Source organism: Rattus rattus, chromosome 2, assembly GCF_011064425.1.
Source record: "Rattus rattus isolate New Zealand chromosome 2, Rrattus_CSIRO_v1, whole genome shotgun sequence".
Taxonomy (NCBI): domain Eukaryota; kingdom Metazoa; phylum Chordata; class Mammalia; order Rodentia; family Muridae; genus Rattus; species Rattus rattus.
Window position 1 is genome coordinate 218951734 of NC_046155.1, and position 14940 is coordinate 218966673.

Genomic DNA, 14940 nt, shown 5'->3' on the forward strand with positions numbered 1-14940 from the left:
CCTGTCTGCAGGGCATGTGTGTGCTACCTCTGATCAACATTGCATGACAGCAGAGGGCTTACTCAGAGAAAATAATTATCTCAATTTCCTTGTACTTCATAATCACCAATTGAAAAAAAAAAACAACTAAATCCAGGCCAAAGGTAACGTAAAAACGTGTTTTGAACTCTTCTAACTACCTCTCATGAGATGTAACAGGGACGAAGCTAACGACGTTGTAAGTGGACCATATTTACCCGTTACCTTCATCCACAGTCCCACTGTCCCGCCGATGCCTCCATTCATTACTCACTGTCATAGTTCTTTCAGTTGTCACACCAGCTTGACTGGGGCCCTTAATTCCCAATTTTAAGTGGCCACCGAATCTTCCCGCATCTACCTCCAGTTCACCTGTCCTTTCCTTCCTTCATTTTTTCTTGTAACATACGTGATGTCTTACTGTGTACAATCCACTGTGGTAAGCACAGTGTGAATAGTAAGACAGACGCAGTTGTTGACATTACGGTGAGCTCCAAACAAGACAAGTGAGTGAGTAAACACTTTCATACTGAGTGTGTAAACCTTTCTGGCGAAAATGGTATAGGGGATTCGTGGAGACAAGTCTAACTTTGGGTTACCAGAGAAGACTTGGTAAGTTATTAATGGCTTAGTGGAGATATTAAGGTTCAGAAAAAAAATACAGGCAGAAGAGTCCTTTAGGCATATTTCACACATTTGAAAATCTTGTATTTAATATGCATATCAAATACAAATATTAAGTATATTAAATAACACACACATATGAGGAATAAAGGAAGGCACCTGATATTAATCTCCTGCACTCACCTCTCTCCCCCACCTCTCCTTCCCTATCTATCTTAGGGCCTTCTAAAGGATTACTTTCCTTGGACATATAGGGTATTGAGGGCTAAGAAGGGCCATAATCTTTCCACCAAAAAAGTTCCAACTACTAGCAGTTGCTCTCAAGCATACAGTGCTAGCCCAGTTGCTCCAGGCTCTACCTGTCAGACTCTCAGCTAGGAACTCATGCAGATGGCTCTTCTCTGAGCAGTACCTTGGCCATCTTTCTAGACTTTTCAGCAGAGCCATAGTGCTTTGACTCAAGAGCCGAGGCGATTAAAGATCACACTCTGGGAAGAAGACACTGTAAAGTGAGTTCAGTCTTTTTCTGTAGTCATGGACCAAGACCCTTTTACTTATACGTTCACCAAGTTCATTTCAGTTGTTTCTTACAGCACCCAAGACAAAAATAGGGCTGTTTCATGTGAGGGGAAAGAGGAGAAATATTTAAGTGTACATATTACCAACGGAATCAGAGGTAGACAGGAGAAGTAAACTGTGATACTCTGACAGCTTTTCTGGGAAGGTATGGGCTCATTCTGAAGAAAGCGAGCTGAGACCAGAAGGATGGAAAGAAGCTGGTCTTTGAAAGGGGCAGAATAGAGTGCACAAAAGGAGACCACATCAAACTCCTCCAGGAGCCCCGTGCCCTCATCTCCTTTTCTTTCTTTCCAGTTTTCTTCTATTAAAAATAGATTTTTATGCACTATATCCCGCTACCCTTTCCACTTCTCCAGCTCCTCCAAGATCCTCACCACTTCCCTTCCCAGCCGAATCCACAGCTTTTCTGCCTCTCCTTAGAACACAAATATGCACCTAAATAATAATAAAATAGTAAGGTAAAATGAAAAGAAACACACGATATAGGACAAAACAAAAGAAAAAGCCGGGGAAACACATACAGATGCAGAAAAACAGAAAACCGGAAGCCATAAGGTATATACAAAGGACCTGTAAGGTTATAAAAAAAAAGGCCCTGACAAAACATTCTGAGACAAAACCTCTGAAGATTCCACTGAGTTTCTTTTGTGTTGGCCATCGATCGACCTGAGCCTTCAGGTCTTCACAGCCCGGCCATTCTCTCCAGACAATTCAGTCTTCTTAGTGCAGCCTGTTTCAGGCTGGCTCTGCTCCTGGCAGAGCCCTTGGGTCTCTGGTTGGCAAGTGTGGGTTAAATAAGCTGTCCAGCACAAGACTGAAGAATTCCCATGCAGGAGCTCGACTGCTCTCTCCAGGAACGCCTATATCCGAAACCCTTCGTTTTGCTTTCCTGTTCTAGTCACCTGTTTATTTTTCCAGACCATGTTGTAAGCTTTAGCTCCAGTAAGGTCAGAAGGTCAGTCAACAACTTCACTAACACTTGGCTGTCTGCATGCCAGGGAAGCCCAGGAGGAGCCTCCCTCTCCCGAGAAGGGGCCTGGATGACGTCACCCAGGGCGGAGGGCTGAGCGCTGAGCGCCGAGCGTGACGTCACGAGGGCGGGCCGACCTGCCATGAAGTCACCGGGTGGGCGGGACCAGGCTCGAGCCCCAGTGTCGTCACGGGCGGGGGCGGGCCTCGAGCAAGTCAGCGCAGCCGAATCAAAACAAGCCCGAGACCCGCCTTTTCCCTCAGGCTCCTCAGCTTCTCGCTCCGCTCGCGGGCCCGTTGCGCCCGCGCCGCTGCGAGCCTCGGGTGGCCGCGCGTGGCCGCGCCGGCTTCTGCCGGGAGGCGCGGCGGCCGGAATGGCGCGGCGCGGGCCGCGCGGCGGGCGGGCGCCTGAGGAGAGCGGCCGGCCCGCGCTCTCCGTGGCCGCCCGGCGCCGCCGCGGGAGCCACCTTCGTGGGCGCCGGACACCGGACACCCGCGAGCGGGTCGGGGAGATGCCCAACCCCAAGAACAGCAAAGGCGGCCGCAAAACAAGCGTGCCAACAGCAGCGGGGACGAACAGGAAAATGGAGCCGGGCCTTGGCGGCGGCGGGTGCGACAGGCGCGGCGGCCGGAGGCCCTGGCGGCGGCGGCGGGCTGCGGGGCGGTGTCGCTCGGCGCGGTGGGCACCGGCGGCGCGGCGGGCCCAGGAGGTGCGGGCACAGGCGCCGCCAACGCCACCATCGCTGCAGGGGCTGCAGCCGCGGGGGACGCCAAGAATGGTAAGACGACAGCGGCGGGGCGAGCGCCAACTTCCTCCCCGACGGGCGGGCGCGGTGGCGGGGCCCTGGGTGGCGCGGGCGGCGCGTGGACAATGCGAGTCAGGAAGTGCTCGCCCCGCCCCTCCGCCCCGCGGTGGCTTTCCCTTCGTGGTCCCCACGCGGAGCAGCGTGGACAGCGGCTGCGGGCCCCGCGGCGGCGCTCCGGTTCGGTGCCTACTCCCCGTGGTGCCCGCGCGGGCTGAGAGTGAAGTGTTACTGGGTTAGTGGGAGCGAGCCAGCCCGCAAGCAAGGAAAGGTGCCCAAGTTAGAGTGATCCCACCCACCCACCTTTGCCCCCAAAGAAGAAAAACCTTAATTCGCAGCAGATCTCTCTCTCTCTCTCTCTCTCTCTCTCTCTCTCCTCTCTCTCTCTCTCTCTCTCTCTCTCTCTCTCTCTCTCTCTCCCTGTCTCTGTGTGTGTGTGTGTTGCCTGAAAACCTTAATTCCCAGCAGATGTGTGTGTGTGTGTGTGTGTGTGTGTGTGTGTGTGTGTGTGTGTGTGTGTAGTCCTGATTGCCACAGGTGGAGAGGCCAGAGATTGAGAGGGTGTGTGTGTGTGTGTGTGTGTGTGTGTGTGTGTTGTGTTGGGGGGGTATTCATTTAATTCTCCTGTCTCTCGCTTGAGGAAGGAAGAGAATCTGAACTTGACTTCCGTTCCCAGCCTAGAGGTTTTTGTTTTTTGTTTTTTTTTAGGTCCCTTGTCTAATTGTTTCACGTTTGTTTTTCTAAAGAAGCCCGATAATTTCACGAGCACTTAAACGATCCTTTAGAAGGGAAGAATGTAGGTAATAGCTAAGGTGTGACAGGATTTTTCTCTTACTCTGGAGACACTGTTTTTGTGACCGGATGCTTGACATTTTATTTGGGCGGTTTTTAAACTTTTTCTTGTCAGGTGGTTAGTTTTTCAGAGGAAAGAATGTATATTTTCATGAGAGTCGATGAGAATCTTTATAATAGTTATCTTTGCTTTTTAACAGTGTTCAGTTTCCTAGGCCATTCTCTATGTAGATGAAAAAGGGTACTTACAAGAACGCCACAGTGGTTCCCATAGGAGATAGACTACAGGCTGTTGGATATGGGCCCCACTGGCTGAGCCCCTGCAGTTTTGAAATAGGAAGATTTGTTTATTTATTACCAGGAGCAAACTTACACGTTTGTAGGTGTTTGATAATACTTTTGGCTAGCCTGTGCACATTCTCGCTTTCTTATCTCTAACCTTCCTTTTGATGTGACTGAGAAGATACTTAGACTCTGCACAATACCAACTCAGCCTTAGTCATTTAGGGCTTTGATATCTGGAGAAAGGCCAGTTTTTCTGAACCTCAATTCCTCATGTACAAACTTGATGGGAATGGGGGTAGAACTGGGGGGTTACACTGGTCTTTTAGAGGTTTTTTGTGAGGGAGGCTCAGAGCGACACTTTTCTATTACGTTCCCATTTCTTGTTACTTTAAAGGTTTATCAAGCAAAGGTCAATAAAAGTTCATTGCAGATAATAGATGGTTGATGAATAACAGCTATTAGTTACTCGTTTAAAATATTTAAGATAATTATTAGATTATCATTTTAAATGAACAGCTATTTAATTTGCAGTGTTAATAGTACTGTGCACTTGAGAGGGACGAGGCTAGTGGCTATACTCTAGTATATCCTCGGGTCTCACAAGGACCTTTGTTTCTGCCCTGCTCTACCACACTGAAAGATTTGAGTCTCATCAAGTAGTTGAGGAAGTGTTTGGCAGGTGGTTCCTCCTAGGTTGAAAACATTAAGCCAGTTATGTTATGAAGTAGTAAACTGGTAGACTTGGCAATACTGTGTCTTATCTGTGTAAGGCTGTGTATTTCTTACTAGGTCTTTATTTTATTAGACATGGAAAAAGAAGCAGTGGGCCCCCAAATTGCCATAACCGGCATCTCAGAAGCTGCATATTCAAGAGCAGTGAGCTGAGTTTTATGGTGCCCATTTTGGTGTTGCCTTGGCGAATAGTTTGAGGTAACTGGAAGGATCATCTCTCTGTTTCCGAAGAGAATTTTAACAGGTTCTAAGGCCTACACAAAAATAATAGGGAAACTGTAAGAGATATATGTGTATATGTGTGTGTGTATACACATATTTGTGTATGTATATATATGTATATAGTATAGATATAGGGGTGAGTTGATACTGGTGAATTTTTATAGGAAGGGGCTATAAACATGTTAACAAAGGTTCATTTTTTTAAACTGTGTGTGTGTGTGCAAATAGCATCATTTTTGATGTCAGAAGACAACTTTCAGGAGTTCTCTCCTTTCACCATGTAGAGTTTGGGAATTGAACTCCAGTTGTAAGTGCTTTTTCCCACTAAGCCATCTTGTTGGTTCAAGACTCAATTATTTTTACATTTTAAAATTACATTAGTTGGACTCCTTTATGATTTCTAAGTATATTTCAAGTTTTTGCTTGTGATACTAGCTTTTATTATGAAATTTTCAAAAGAATTCCTAAATATTACAGCCTTTTGTTGGTGGTGGGACAATGCCTTAGTTATATAGCTCTCAGGCTGCCCTTGACCATGTTTCATACCTATTAAGATTTTTCAGTGGTTTGTTCTGATCAAGTCAGTTTTTAATCTATGCTTGCATGTAAACGTATTGACTAGTAGTAGTTGTTTCAGATTTATAGAGTGGTTTTGTGTTCTGGAAGTACGGGGGCATTGTAGTTACAAAGCAAGGTCGTATTAGCCCTTAGCTGTTCATTGTAGGTATAAATAACGCCTCACTCTATAACGAAGATTGTTAGCCAGGGGAAGCTTGAGGAAACTAGTGTGGTTGGAGTTGAGGCAGTTGAACTGGTTGCTATTATACATTTGAATAAGAACTCAAAGGATGTTGTACTCCTATTTTTTAGATACTAATTTATGAAGCCTTCTGCAGGGAGTAGAGGAAACAAGTGTGGGGAAGTGCCATTGTTTCCTACACAGTACACATCTGTGTGCACATACTGGAGCAGTGTGATTGTAGGTGGACGAGATTTGTCATTCATTATTTTTAGACTCTAGTAATCAGGCAGTAGATACAACTGGTTTCATTCTGAAAGTCTGGCTCCATTAGGCCTCTGGCTTTTTCTCTTCAGCTCTAACACACGTGCAATCTTGACTGTGGTATATTTGGTTTTCAGGAGACCTGGTTTGCACATACTTTTATAAATATGTTTTGTGGCCGAGCAAGGTTCACTGCACCTTCATTGCCAGCACAGCCTTTGAACTAATTCTGCCTTAAGTCATTCGACAGCTTGGTGTAGATGTAGTTAGTGTTTCCCTTGCATTTTAGGACTCATTTTAAATTAGTAAGTTATTTAAATTCTGAGCCTGATTTCTGCATATATCAAATGAGATCATAGTACCTCCCTAAATATGAAGCAAGATAGCTAGTGTATATTAAAGAGAGTATATTAGAACAGTTCCAAAGGAGTTTATAGTGTAAGTTATTTCAATCCTCCGAAGAAATCTCTTGGAAGAGGAAAGAGATTTATAGGCAGGAGGCTTATCGTGGAGTTCTCTTCGTTAGTGGGAGAGAAAAGGAGGCAGGACTGAGCACAGGGAGACATGTATTATAGGCACACCAGAGATATGCTGCTTTTTGGTGCATTTGAACCTTGAGATAGGTATTTAAACCTGTAAGTCTAAGAATATAAAACCTTGAAATGTGCTCCCCTAGAAAATAGTAGACCTTGGGGTTGTCTTTCTGCTGGTGAACTTACGTGGAGAGGGACTCTTGTTTTCCCGACATTTACTGGCTTCCTAGACGTACCAGGGGCATCATAGACGCCAGTATGGGATAAATAAATATATCTTATTAACTGCTATATAGGTTTTATGGGACAGATTTAGGGATAACCACTGTATAGCATTATTTTGATGAAGAGATATGTTCTGAATCATGTATCAGTTTATAATTTTTTGAGTACTACCTGAGTACTATTTGAACAGGATTTATAATTTGCTTTATGTTTTGATCAGTAAGTAAACACTTTATAACTAGATTTGTAGTATACTTTAAATGGATTGTCCTTTTTTAGACATTCAGTTTATTCATACACGTATAAATTACCTATATGAATCAGAAGTAAAATAGTGTTTGCCTGCTTTTCCTTCCCCGCCCCCCAAGGCTTTTTTCAATTGTTATTTCCTTGCTTCTGCCTCCTGAGTGCTTCAGTAATAGACATGTATCACAGCACCTGGCTGGGCATTTTTTTTTCTTTTGAGATAGGGTTTCTTTGTACAGTCATGGTTGTCCTGGAACTAACTCTGTAGACCAGGCTGACCTCTAATTTATAAAGATCTTCCTGCCTCTGCCCCCAGGAGTGGGGGTTTAAAGGTGTGCATCACCACTGTATGGGTGGACATTGCCTTTTGAAGTTCATCTTTGGTAGAAACACTACTTCTTAGATCAGATGCTCCTCTCTTTGCTTGTTACAGGATTAGTTATTAAATTTAGAAATTAGACTTTCAGTGTCAGATTTCCTATGTCTAAGAATGTAAAATATTCCTCAGAGAACTGAAGACAGATGATAAGATATGTACATGCTAGTAATCCTAGCTAGAAGAATGGAGAATTCCAGGCCAGCCTGAACTATGTAAGAGTCTGCCTCAAAACCATACACCAAAGCAAAAACCAGGAGACAAAACTGGCAGTTAATCTTGTAGCTTAGTCTTTTTATGAGTTTACTTCAAGCGTTTAGGTGTGCTAAATTTTAATTAATTTGGTTAACGAACTTGAAGGTAACTGAAGGACTATGTTAAGGGAGGGGGAATATGTCCTGAGGATATTGGTGATCACTCTTATACATTCTGAAGAGATTTATTTAAAACAGCGGCTCTCACCCTTCCTAACACTGCCTTTAATACAGTACCTTGTGGTGACCCCAACCATAAAGTTATTTGCATTGCTACTTCATAACTGTAATTTTGCTGCTGTTAGGAATCATAAATATCTGATGAAGGATATCTGATATTCAACCGGTGTGAAGGGGTCTTCAACCCCTAGAAGGGTCCAGAACCACAGGTTGAAAATATTATGTTGCTTGGAGATGTAGCTCAGTGATAAAGCCCTTGCCTGCCCTGTGTATGTGAAGTGCTGGCTTCATTTCTCAGCCCTGGTGTAGGAGTAGGGGAGAAAGAACAAAAAGAGGGGCTGGAGAGATGGTTCAGTGGTTAAGAGCATTGTTGCTCTTGCAAAGGATCTGGGTTTGGCTCTTAGCACTCACATGGTGGCCCACAGCCATCTGGATTTGCTTCTCAGTACCCACATGGTGATTTACAGCAGTCAGTAACTTCACCTCCAGAGGATCTGACACCCTCCTGTGGTCTCTGTGGACACTTGTAGACATAGGAGTGAGTGAGACACCCATACACATAAAGTAAAAATACATAGATCTAAAGAAATTTTAAGAAAGAAAAAAGTTATGATATGCCAAATTCTTTTCATATTTATAGTCAAAAATATATAATCCCACCACTGAGCGATAACAAATATTAAAATATTAATATTTTATATTTTTACATACCTTCTTTCAGTCTTACATTTATTTTTCCCACCAGAAAGAGCTTCCCTAGGAAGCATTCTCTAAAGATTGTTCAAAAGAATTTTTTTTTGTTTCTCTGTGTATGAGGCAAGGTTTCTCTGGCTACCCCTGAAACTTGCTCTATAGACCAGTTTATTGGATCCCCAGAAACTGGAATTATGGATAGTTGTGAGCTGTCATGTGGGTGCTGGGAATCAAATATTGGTCCTCTGGAAAAGCAGCTGATGTAAACTGTTGACCTATAGTATCAGCCCCACAATTCTTTTTTTAAATTTATTTATGAAGAAAAATATGTTTATGATTGCATGAAATGTTTACTCATAAAAAATCTATTACAGGATTAAGAACTATTAATGAATAATTGATAAAGGTCATTAAGTATCTAACACTATTGCTCAGCTGCTATTCTGTTTTCTTCTTTCATTTTCCCAAGGAAAATATTAAATTGTACCTTAAGCAGAGTAATCAAGTAGGAGTCAGTGATAGAGGTTATACAGTGACCTTATTGAGTTAGGAAGCACTGATCCTTTGCCTTACCATCCTTAAAACTTCTTATATTGAGATCAAACGATAATTACATCAATTCCTTTCCTTGCTCCAAACCCTCCTATATACCCTTCTGTGCTCTTTTTCAATTTCATGGCCTCTTTTCAATTGTTGCAGGTATATATGTGTATGTATAAGCATATATAAATGTAACCTGCTCAGTCAATATAATGTTACTTATAAGTATATTTTTAGGACTCACGTTTTGGAATTGGATAATCAGTTGGCATGCTCTTCCCTGTGACAAACTCTGTCTCCCAATTTCAGCTCTCCTTAGCTCTTTATGTAGGGTGAGGCCTTGTGCTCCCCGACCCCCAACCCTGCGCAGTTTAGCTTTTCTCTTGTTGACTTTGTCTGCTCATGTTGGTGAGACTGTCTGGATGTAGTTTCTGACATTACTAGGCTATGCAACCTTAGAGCACAGTTTCTGATCCTCTGTCTCTTACAGTCGTAATAGGTCCCTCGGCCTTAGCAGTGGAATTTGTTTTGTCGGCCTCTCTATTGTGACTGGGCTCCACAACTGCATTTTGATTGGCTATGGTCTTCTATAATGGTTTGCATCTATTGCAAAGAGAGATGTCCTTCATGAACAGTTAACACAGTGCTTTACCTGGGTAAAGTGATTGATTAGTTCACTAGTCCTGAGTAGTTGGCTAGGGTTCTAGTACCAACCATGACCTCCCTGTTGTTGAACAAGTCTTAAATCATTCAGAGAGCTTTGTTAGCTGCCGGGCAACAAGCGCCACTACCACACCCTTAGGTTCTCCTGCCACCTTGGTTGTTGATGTGGCTCAGAGGAGTCATGGGCAGGACTGTTGGTTGCTTCATTCCTTTGGAAGCTTGCATGGTGAATCCTGGTACTATGAAAACTAGTCCTCAGGGAGGAGACATTCAGGTTGGTTTCAGCTCAGGAACCCCTGGGCCCTGTGTCTGAAGTGCATGAAATCTTCCTCACCTGGCAATAGCAATAGTTTGTAATGTTTGGGGAGTCTCTTGGACACTTCCTGATCAACTAGACGTCTTCAAAAGAAGGTTCTTAAAGGGAGTATTGTCAGCTCAAAGGGCTTATGTGTGTTATAGTTTTTTATTTTATTTTATTTTTTTTACTTATTCACTTTACATCTCATTCACTGTCCCTATTCCGATCACCCCCTCCCATAATCCTTTCCCCATCTTCCCTCCCCTGCTCCTCTAAGCAGCTGGAGGACCCCAGGGTATCCCCCAACCCTGACACTTCAGGTCTCTATGAGACCAGACAAGGTAGCCCAGCTGGTAGAACATATCCCACATACAGGTAACAGCTTTTGGGACAGCCTCCATTCCAGTTGTTCACAAGATGTGAAGGTCAGTCTTCACATGTGCTACAGATGAGTGGGTCTTTGGTTGGTGGTTCAGGCTGCAAGCCCCAAGGGTCCAGGCTAATTAACTCTGTTGGTCTTCCTGTCTCCTTCAGGGCCCACAATCCTTCCTCCTACTCTTCCATAAGAGTCCCCAAGCTCCATCCACTTTTTGGCTGTGGGTGTCTGTATCTGTCTGAGTCAGCTGCTGGGTGGAGCCTCTCAGTGGACATGTTCCTGTCTGCAAATATGACAGGTATCATTAATAGTGTCAGAGATTGGTGCTTGCCCATGGGATGGTTTATTGGTTGGCCATTCCCTCAGTCTCTGCTCCCTCCCCTGTGTCTGCATTACTTGTAGACAGGATGAGAAAACATTCAACCCAAAATTTATCCTGCATTATAGTTCCTTTAGGTAGGTAGTTATAGTATGATTCCTTAGGAGATTTTCAGACATTCTTAATGTTATTTTACTGTCTTTCTTCTATATTTATCTCCTTCCTCTGTCCCTAAATAGAGTCCTTCCTTCTCTTTCTTATCCCTTCCCCTATCGGATCACGTATACCCTGCTAGTCCCCTCAGTATTGTTCTCCCATCACCCTTTTTCCTTTTCTGGATTCTGTATTTAATCTGGAATATATATACTCAACCTGAAGATTTGGAGTTAGGAGCCTCTGATAAAACAAAACAAAACATGTGATGTTTGTATTCTTGGGTCTCGTTACCTCGTTCACTATAATCTCTTCTAGTTCTGTTTGTTTACCCGGAGAGTTCATGATTTGGTTTTTCTTTGCAGCTGAATAGTATTCCGTAGTTTATATATACACCACATTTTCATTATTGATTCATTGATTGAAGGACAATGAATTCATATTTAGAGTGGTCTTACCACTTAGATTAACTCAATTTAGAAATTTACAGAGTTTTGTGTCTTAGGTGATTCTGGATTCTATCAAGTTGACAATATTAATCATTGCAGATAGCTCAGTATAAAAGATTTATCATGAAGGATGATGGGAAGAACTGACCATATTTGCTGATAGAGAGAAAGGAAAGATGAAAGATGGATTCAAAGGAAGGTATATGCAACACTTAAAGTTACACATACACAAAAGGCAGGAAACAAATGCATGCAGCAGAAAAGCTGGGCCTTGAAAGGAAGAAGGAGTCCTAAGGAAAGTGATGAAGGAGTTTAAGTATCCTATATAGACAAAAGCACATACACAGTTTTAAAAAAAATAAAGGCCATATAGTCACATTTTATAATCTGATTTTTATACTTAATATTTTATGGAAATTTTAATAGAGTACTAAGTGTATAGGTATCATCATTTTAAAAGAATATATAATATACCATCATGTTTCTGCATCTTAGAGAGTATAATTCTTCTATGTGACTCCTGTCCATACATATATAATTTATCCAGTTATTTCTATCTAAGTCAATTTCTGTTGCTATATCTGTAAATGAGGTTGTATTGAAACCACTGAACTAGACCATTTGTGGAGAAAAGGTTTATTGGGCTATCTTTTTTTTTTTTTTGGTTCTTTTTTTCGGAGCTGGGGATCGAACCCAGGGCCTTGCGCTTCCTAGGCAAGCGCTCTACCACTGAGCTAAATCCCCAACCCTTATTGGGCTATCTTAAGGCATGAGTTGGGGGCAAAATGGCACAACAAGAAGTAGATTTGATATGTGGTCAAGAGGATGAGTCTTTGAGCTGATATAGCTGTTGCAATTTGACAGGACTGATGCTTTTGCCCAAGGTAGTTGACCTTAGTGGCATGGTAGGGGCAGATTAAGGGAGGTTCTTGGAAAACAGAAACCCACCTATAGGCTTCTGTTGCCTTCCAGGGTTCTTATCTTTAGGACATTGTCATCAGCATCAGACTGTCATTGGAACAGGCAGGCTTTAGATCTAACAATCAAAATACCACAGGTTTGGACATTTTAAAATCATAGAAATAAATTTTTCACAGTTCTGAAAGTTGGGAAGTAAAAGATCAGGGGATAGATTTGGTATCTGGTCAGGGTCTGCTGTATGGATTATGTTATTTTATCACAACATCCTTAAAGGGCAAAACATATAGAAAGGATGCACTTAGTCTAAATCACTTTTCTAGGGTTATTAATCCCATCTATATGGGTAATTACCTTCTAAGCCCAAGCTGCCTTTTTAATGCTGGTCCACTGGGAATCAAATTTCAACAGAAGTTTAGGGGAGATCTAGGTTTTTAAAGTGTATTTTACCTATGCACTTGGTATGTAAAGATAATCATTCATTCCATGTATGGTGGTGCACTCCTTTAATTCCAGCACTTGGAAAGCAGAGATAGGCAGATCTCTGAGTTTCAGGCCAGCCAGGGCTATTTAGCCTATATTTTAAAATGAATTATATTTTTGTGCCATCAAAAAGTTGTGCCTTTTTTCCATGGTCTTTCTGGTTTCTGGTTCTTAGTTTTACAAGCATGCTAGAGAATTTTTGGTACCCATGAAGGTCCCAGCAGCAGGAGAGTGCTGTTTCGACTCAGTGCTTAGAGCAGATGCTATTGTGCTTAGGGGAGGTTAGTGGTTTGGTAGCTCACAGAGATTCAACAAATTGTGCACTAATGGCAGAGAGTGGGTTAGTAGTAGGTGGTGGTGAAAGTTCAAGCACAGATGAGGAAATTCTGTCTTGCACCATTCTAATATTAATGTTGAAGATGATTGGTATTATATGGGTTTTTATTTAAGCAATGCTTTGACTATAAATAATCTTTTCTTCTACCATCATTTCTCTTCAGTTTAATTGGAAACAATTTGGATGGTCTAGAAAGAAAATAAGGTATGAAACAGGTCTTCCTTATAAAAATTAAACACAAGTATGTTACTGCATGTACTATAGAGCAGCTGTGAAGTGAGAGCAGGAACATGTGTAGTAAAGAATTGCTTTAACTATAGGGACTGGAGGTAAAGATTGAGAGGTGAAAGGACCATGGGAGTTGAAGGTTGATTTGTTTAGGCAACAATAAGAGTTCATTCCATCAGTGTATTCGCTGTTTTGTTTTGCGCCCTTCTCTATCTACTAGACACTTATAATGTGCTTATTGTCTTCTAAGACAGGAAGCATAATCTTAAACTATACATGGGAGCAGCAGTCTACACTTTTAAAGATGTTTCAAGTAGGAGGACGTAAGAAAGGCTCTGAGTTTTGGTTGCTGTGTACTTGATGCGACTGATGGGGCTGAGTAGAGGTTGTGGTTGTATGGTAGCTGCTGAACCACCCGTCACCGAGCAAAGAGTGACCAAGACAGCTGTAGGAGCCACGGGCCGTCGTTAAGCTTGTCAAGTAATTGTTTATTTTAACAAGATGATTCTTTAGAGCTCTTTTAAACTGGTGAAAATAAGTAGTTTTTATAATACATAAATTATAAATTATGTTGTAATTTATGATATGTGGAAAGGGGAAGCAAATAATTTGTACGGTTATACTTAGGACAATAAAGAAACTTGAGAACAATCTAAGAAATATATATTAAGAGGGATCTTTAAGAAAGATGACTTAATGAGAAAGTGTGAAATGTTAGTTATCTAAACAGCTTAGAGTGCATTGGGTAAGTGAGCATGGCTCTCAGATACACTGTACAGGGCAGTTCATGGTGAAATGTTAGGAGGACAAGCATTTCCTCTTCCTTCATAGGTTCAGGGTTTGAGGAACTGCAGGGTAGATTGTAACAGAAGTATGGGAAACAGTCCTGGGTAGAATTTCTTCAAGTTATGGGAAGGGGCACTTCTGGGGAACATCAACTTTGGAAGGTCAAATGGGCCCTTAGAATAAATGGAAGAGTCCAAAGATTTGTGATGGTGTCTCTTTTGGTGATACGGAGACTTCTCACTTCTGGTAAAAGAAGCAGTCTCTCAGTAAGGTGATTTTTTGCAATTGAGTTCTTGGTGGGAAGAGGGAGACTGCTCTACTTTTAGTCAGATAAGAGATTTTCCAAAAGTGAAAACTCTCAACTCAAAATACTTTTGTAAAGAATTCTTTTTTGGGCTGGGGAGATGGCTCAGTGGTTAAGAGCACTGACTGCTCTTCCAGAGGTCCTGAGTTCAATTCCCAGCAACCACATGGTGGCTCACAGCCATCTGTAATGAGATCAGATGCCCTCTTCTGGTGTGTCTGAAGACGGCTACAGTGTACTCATATATAGAATAAATAAATCTTTAAAAAAAAATAAAAAAAAGAATTCTTTTTTAAATATAATGACATATTCTGGACTCCTAAAGTATTTGGCACTCAAATTCTATCATCCTCCAAGAGCAACTGAAGATCATCAAGGATAATCCACATGCCGTAACTCAGGATTCCTGTTCATTTCATTTCGTTGACAGTTGGCTTGGTGTATAAGACTAATCAAGAGGATGAATTGTAGCAAAAGTTCAGATTACTATTGCAAATTAGGAAGATCATACTTTAATGTATATTTTCTCTTATGGGCAAGTGTAGGTTTGGT

General features: G+C 42.2%; 1 protein-coding gene across 1 annotated transcript in view; it reads left to right on the top strand.

Moving 5' to 3' along the window:
* The first annotated feature begins 2376 nt into the window (after window positions 1–2376).
* The window catches only part of Heca (hdc homolog, cell cycle regulator), a 45580-nt gene continuing 33016 nt past the window's right edge, over window positions 2377–14940 (top strand). The window contains 4 exon segments of the mRNA XM_032894957.1: window positions 2377–2733; window positions 2736–2783; window positions 2786–2825; window positions 2827–2969. Of these exon segments, the coding sequence (XP_032750848.1) occupies window positions 2565–2733; window positions 2736–2783; window positions 2786–2825; window positions 2827–2969 (400 nt within the window). The 5' untranslated portion in view covers window positions 2377–2564.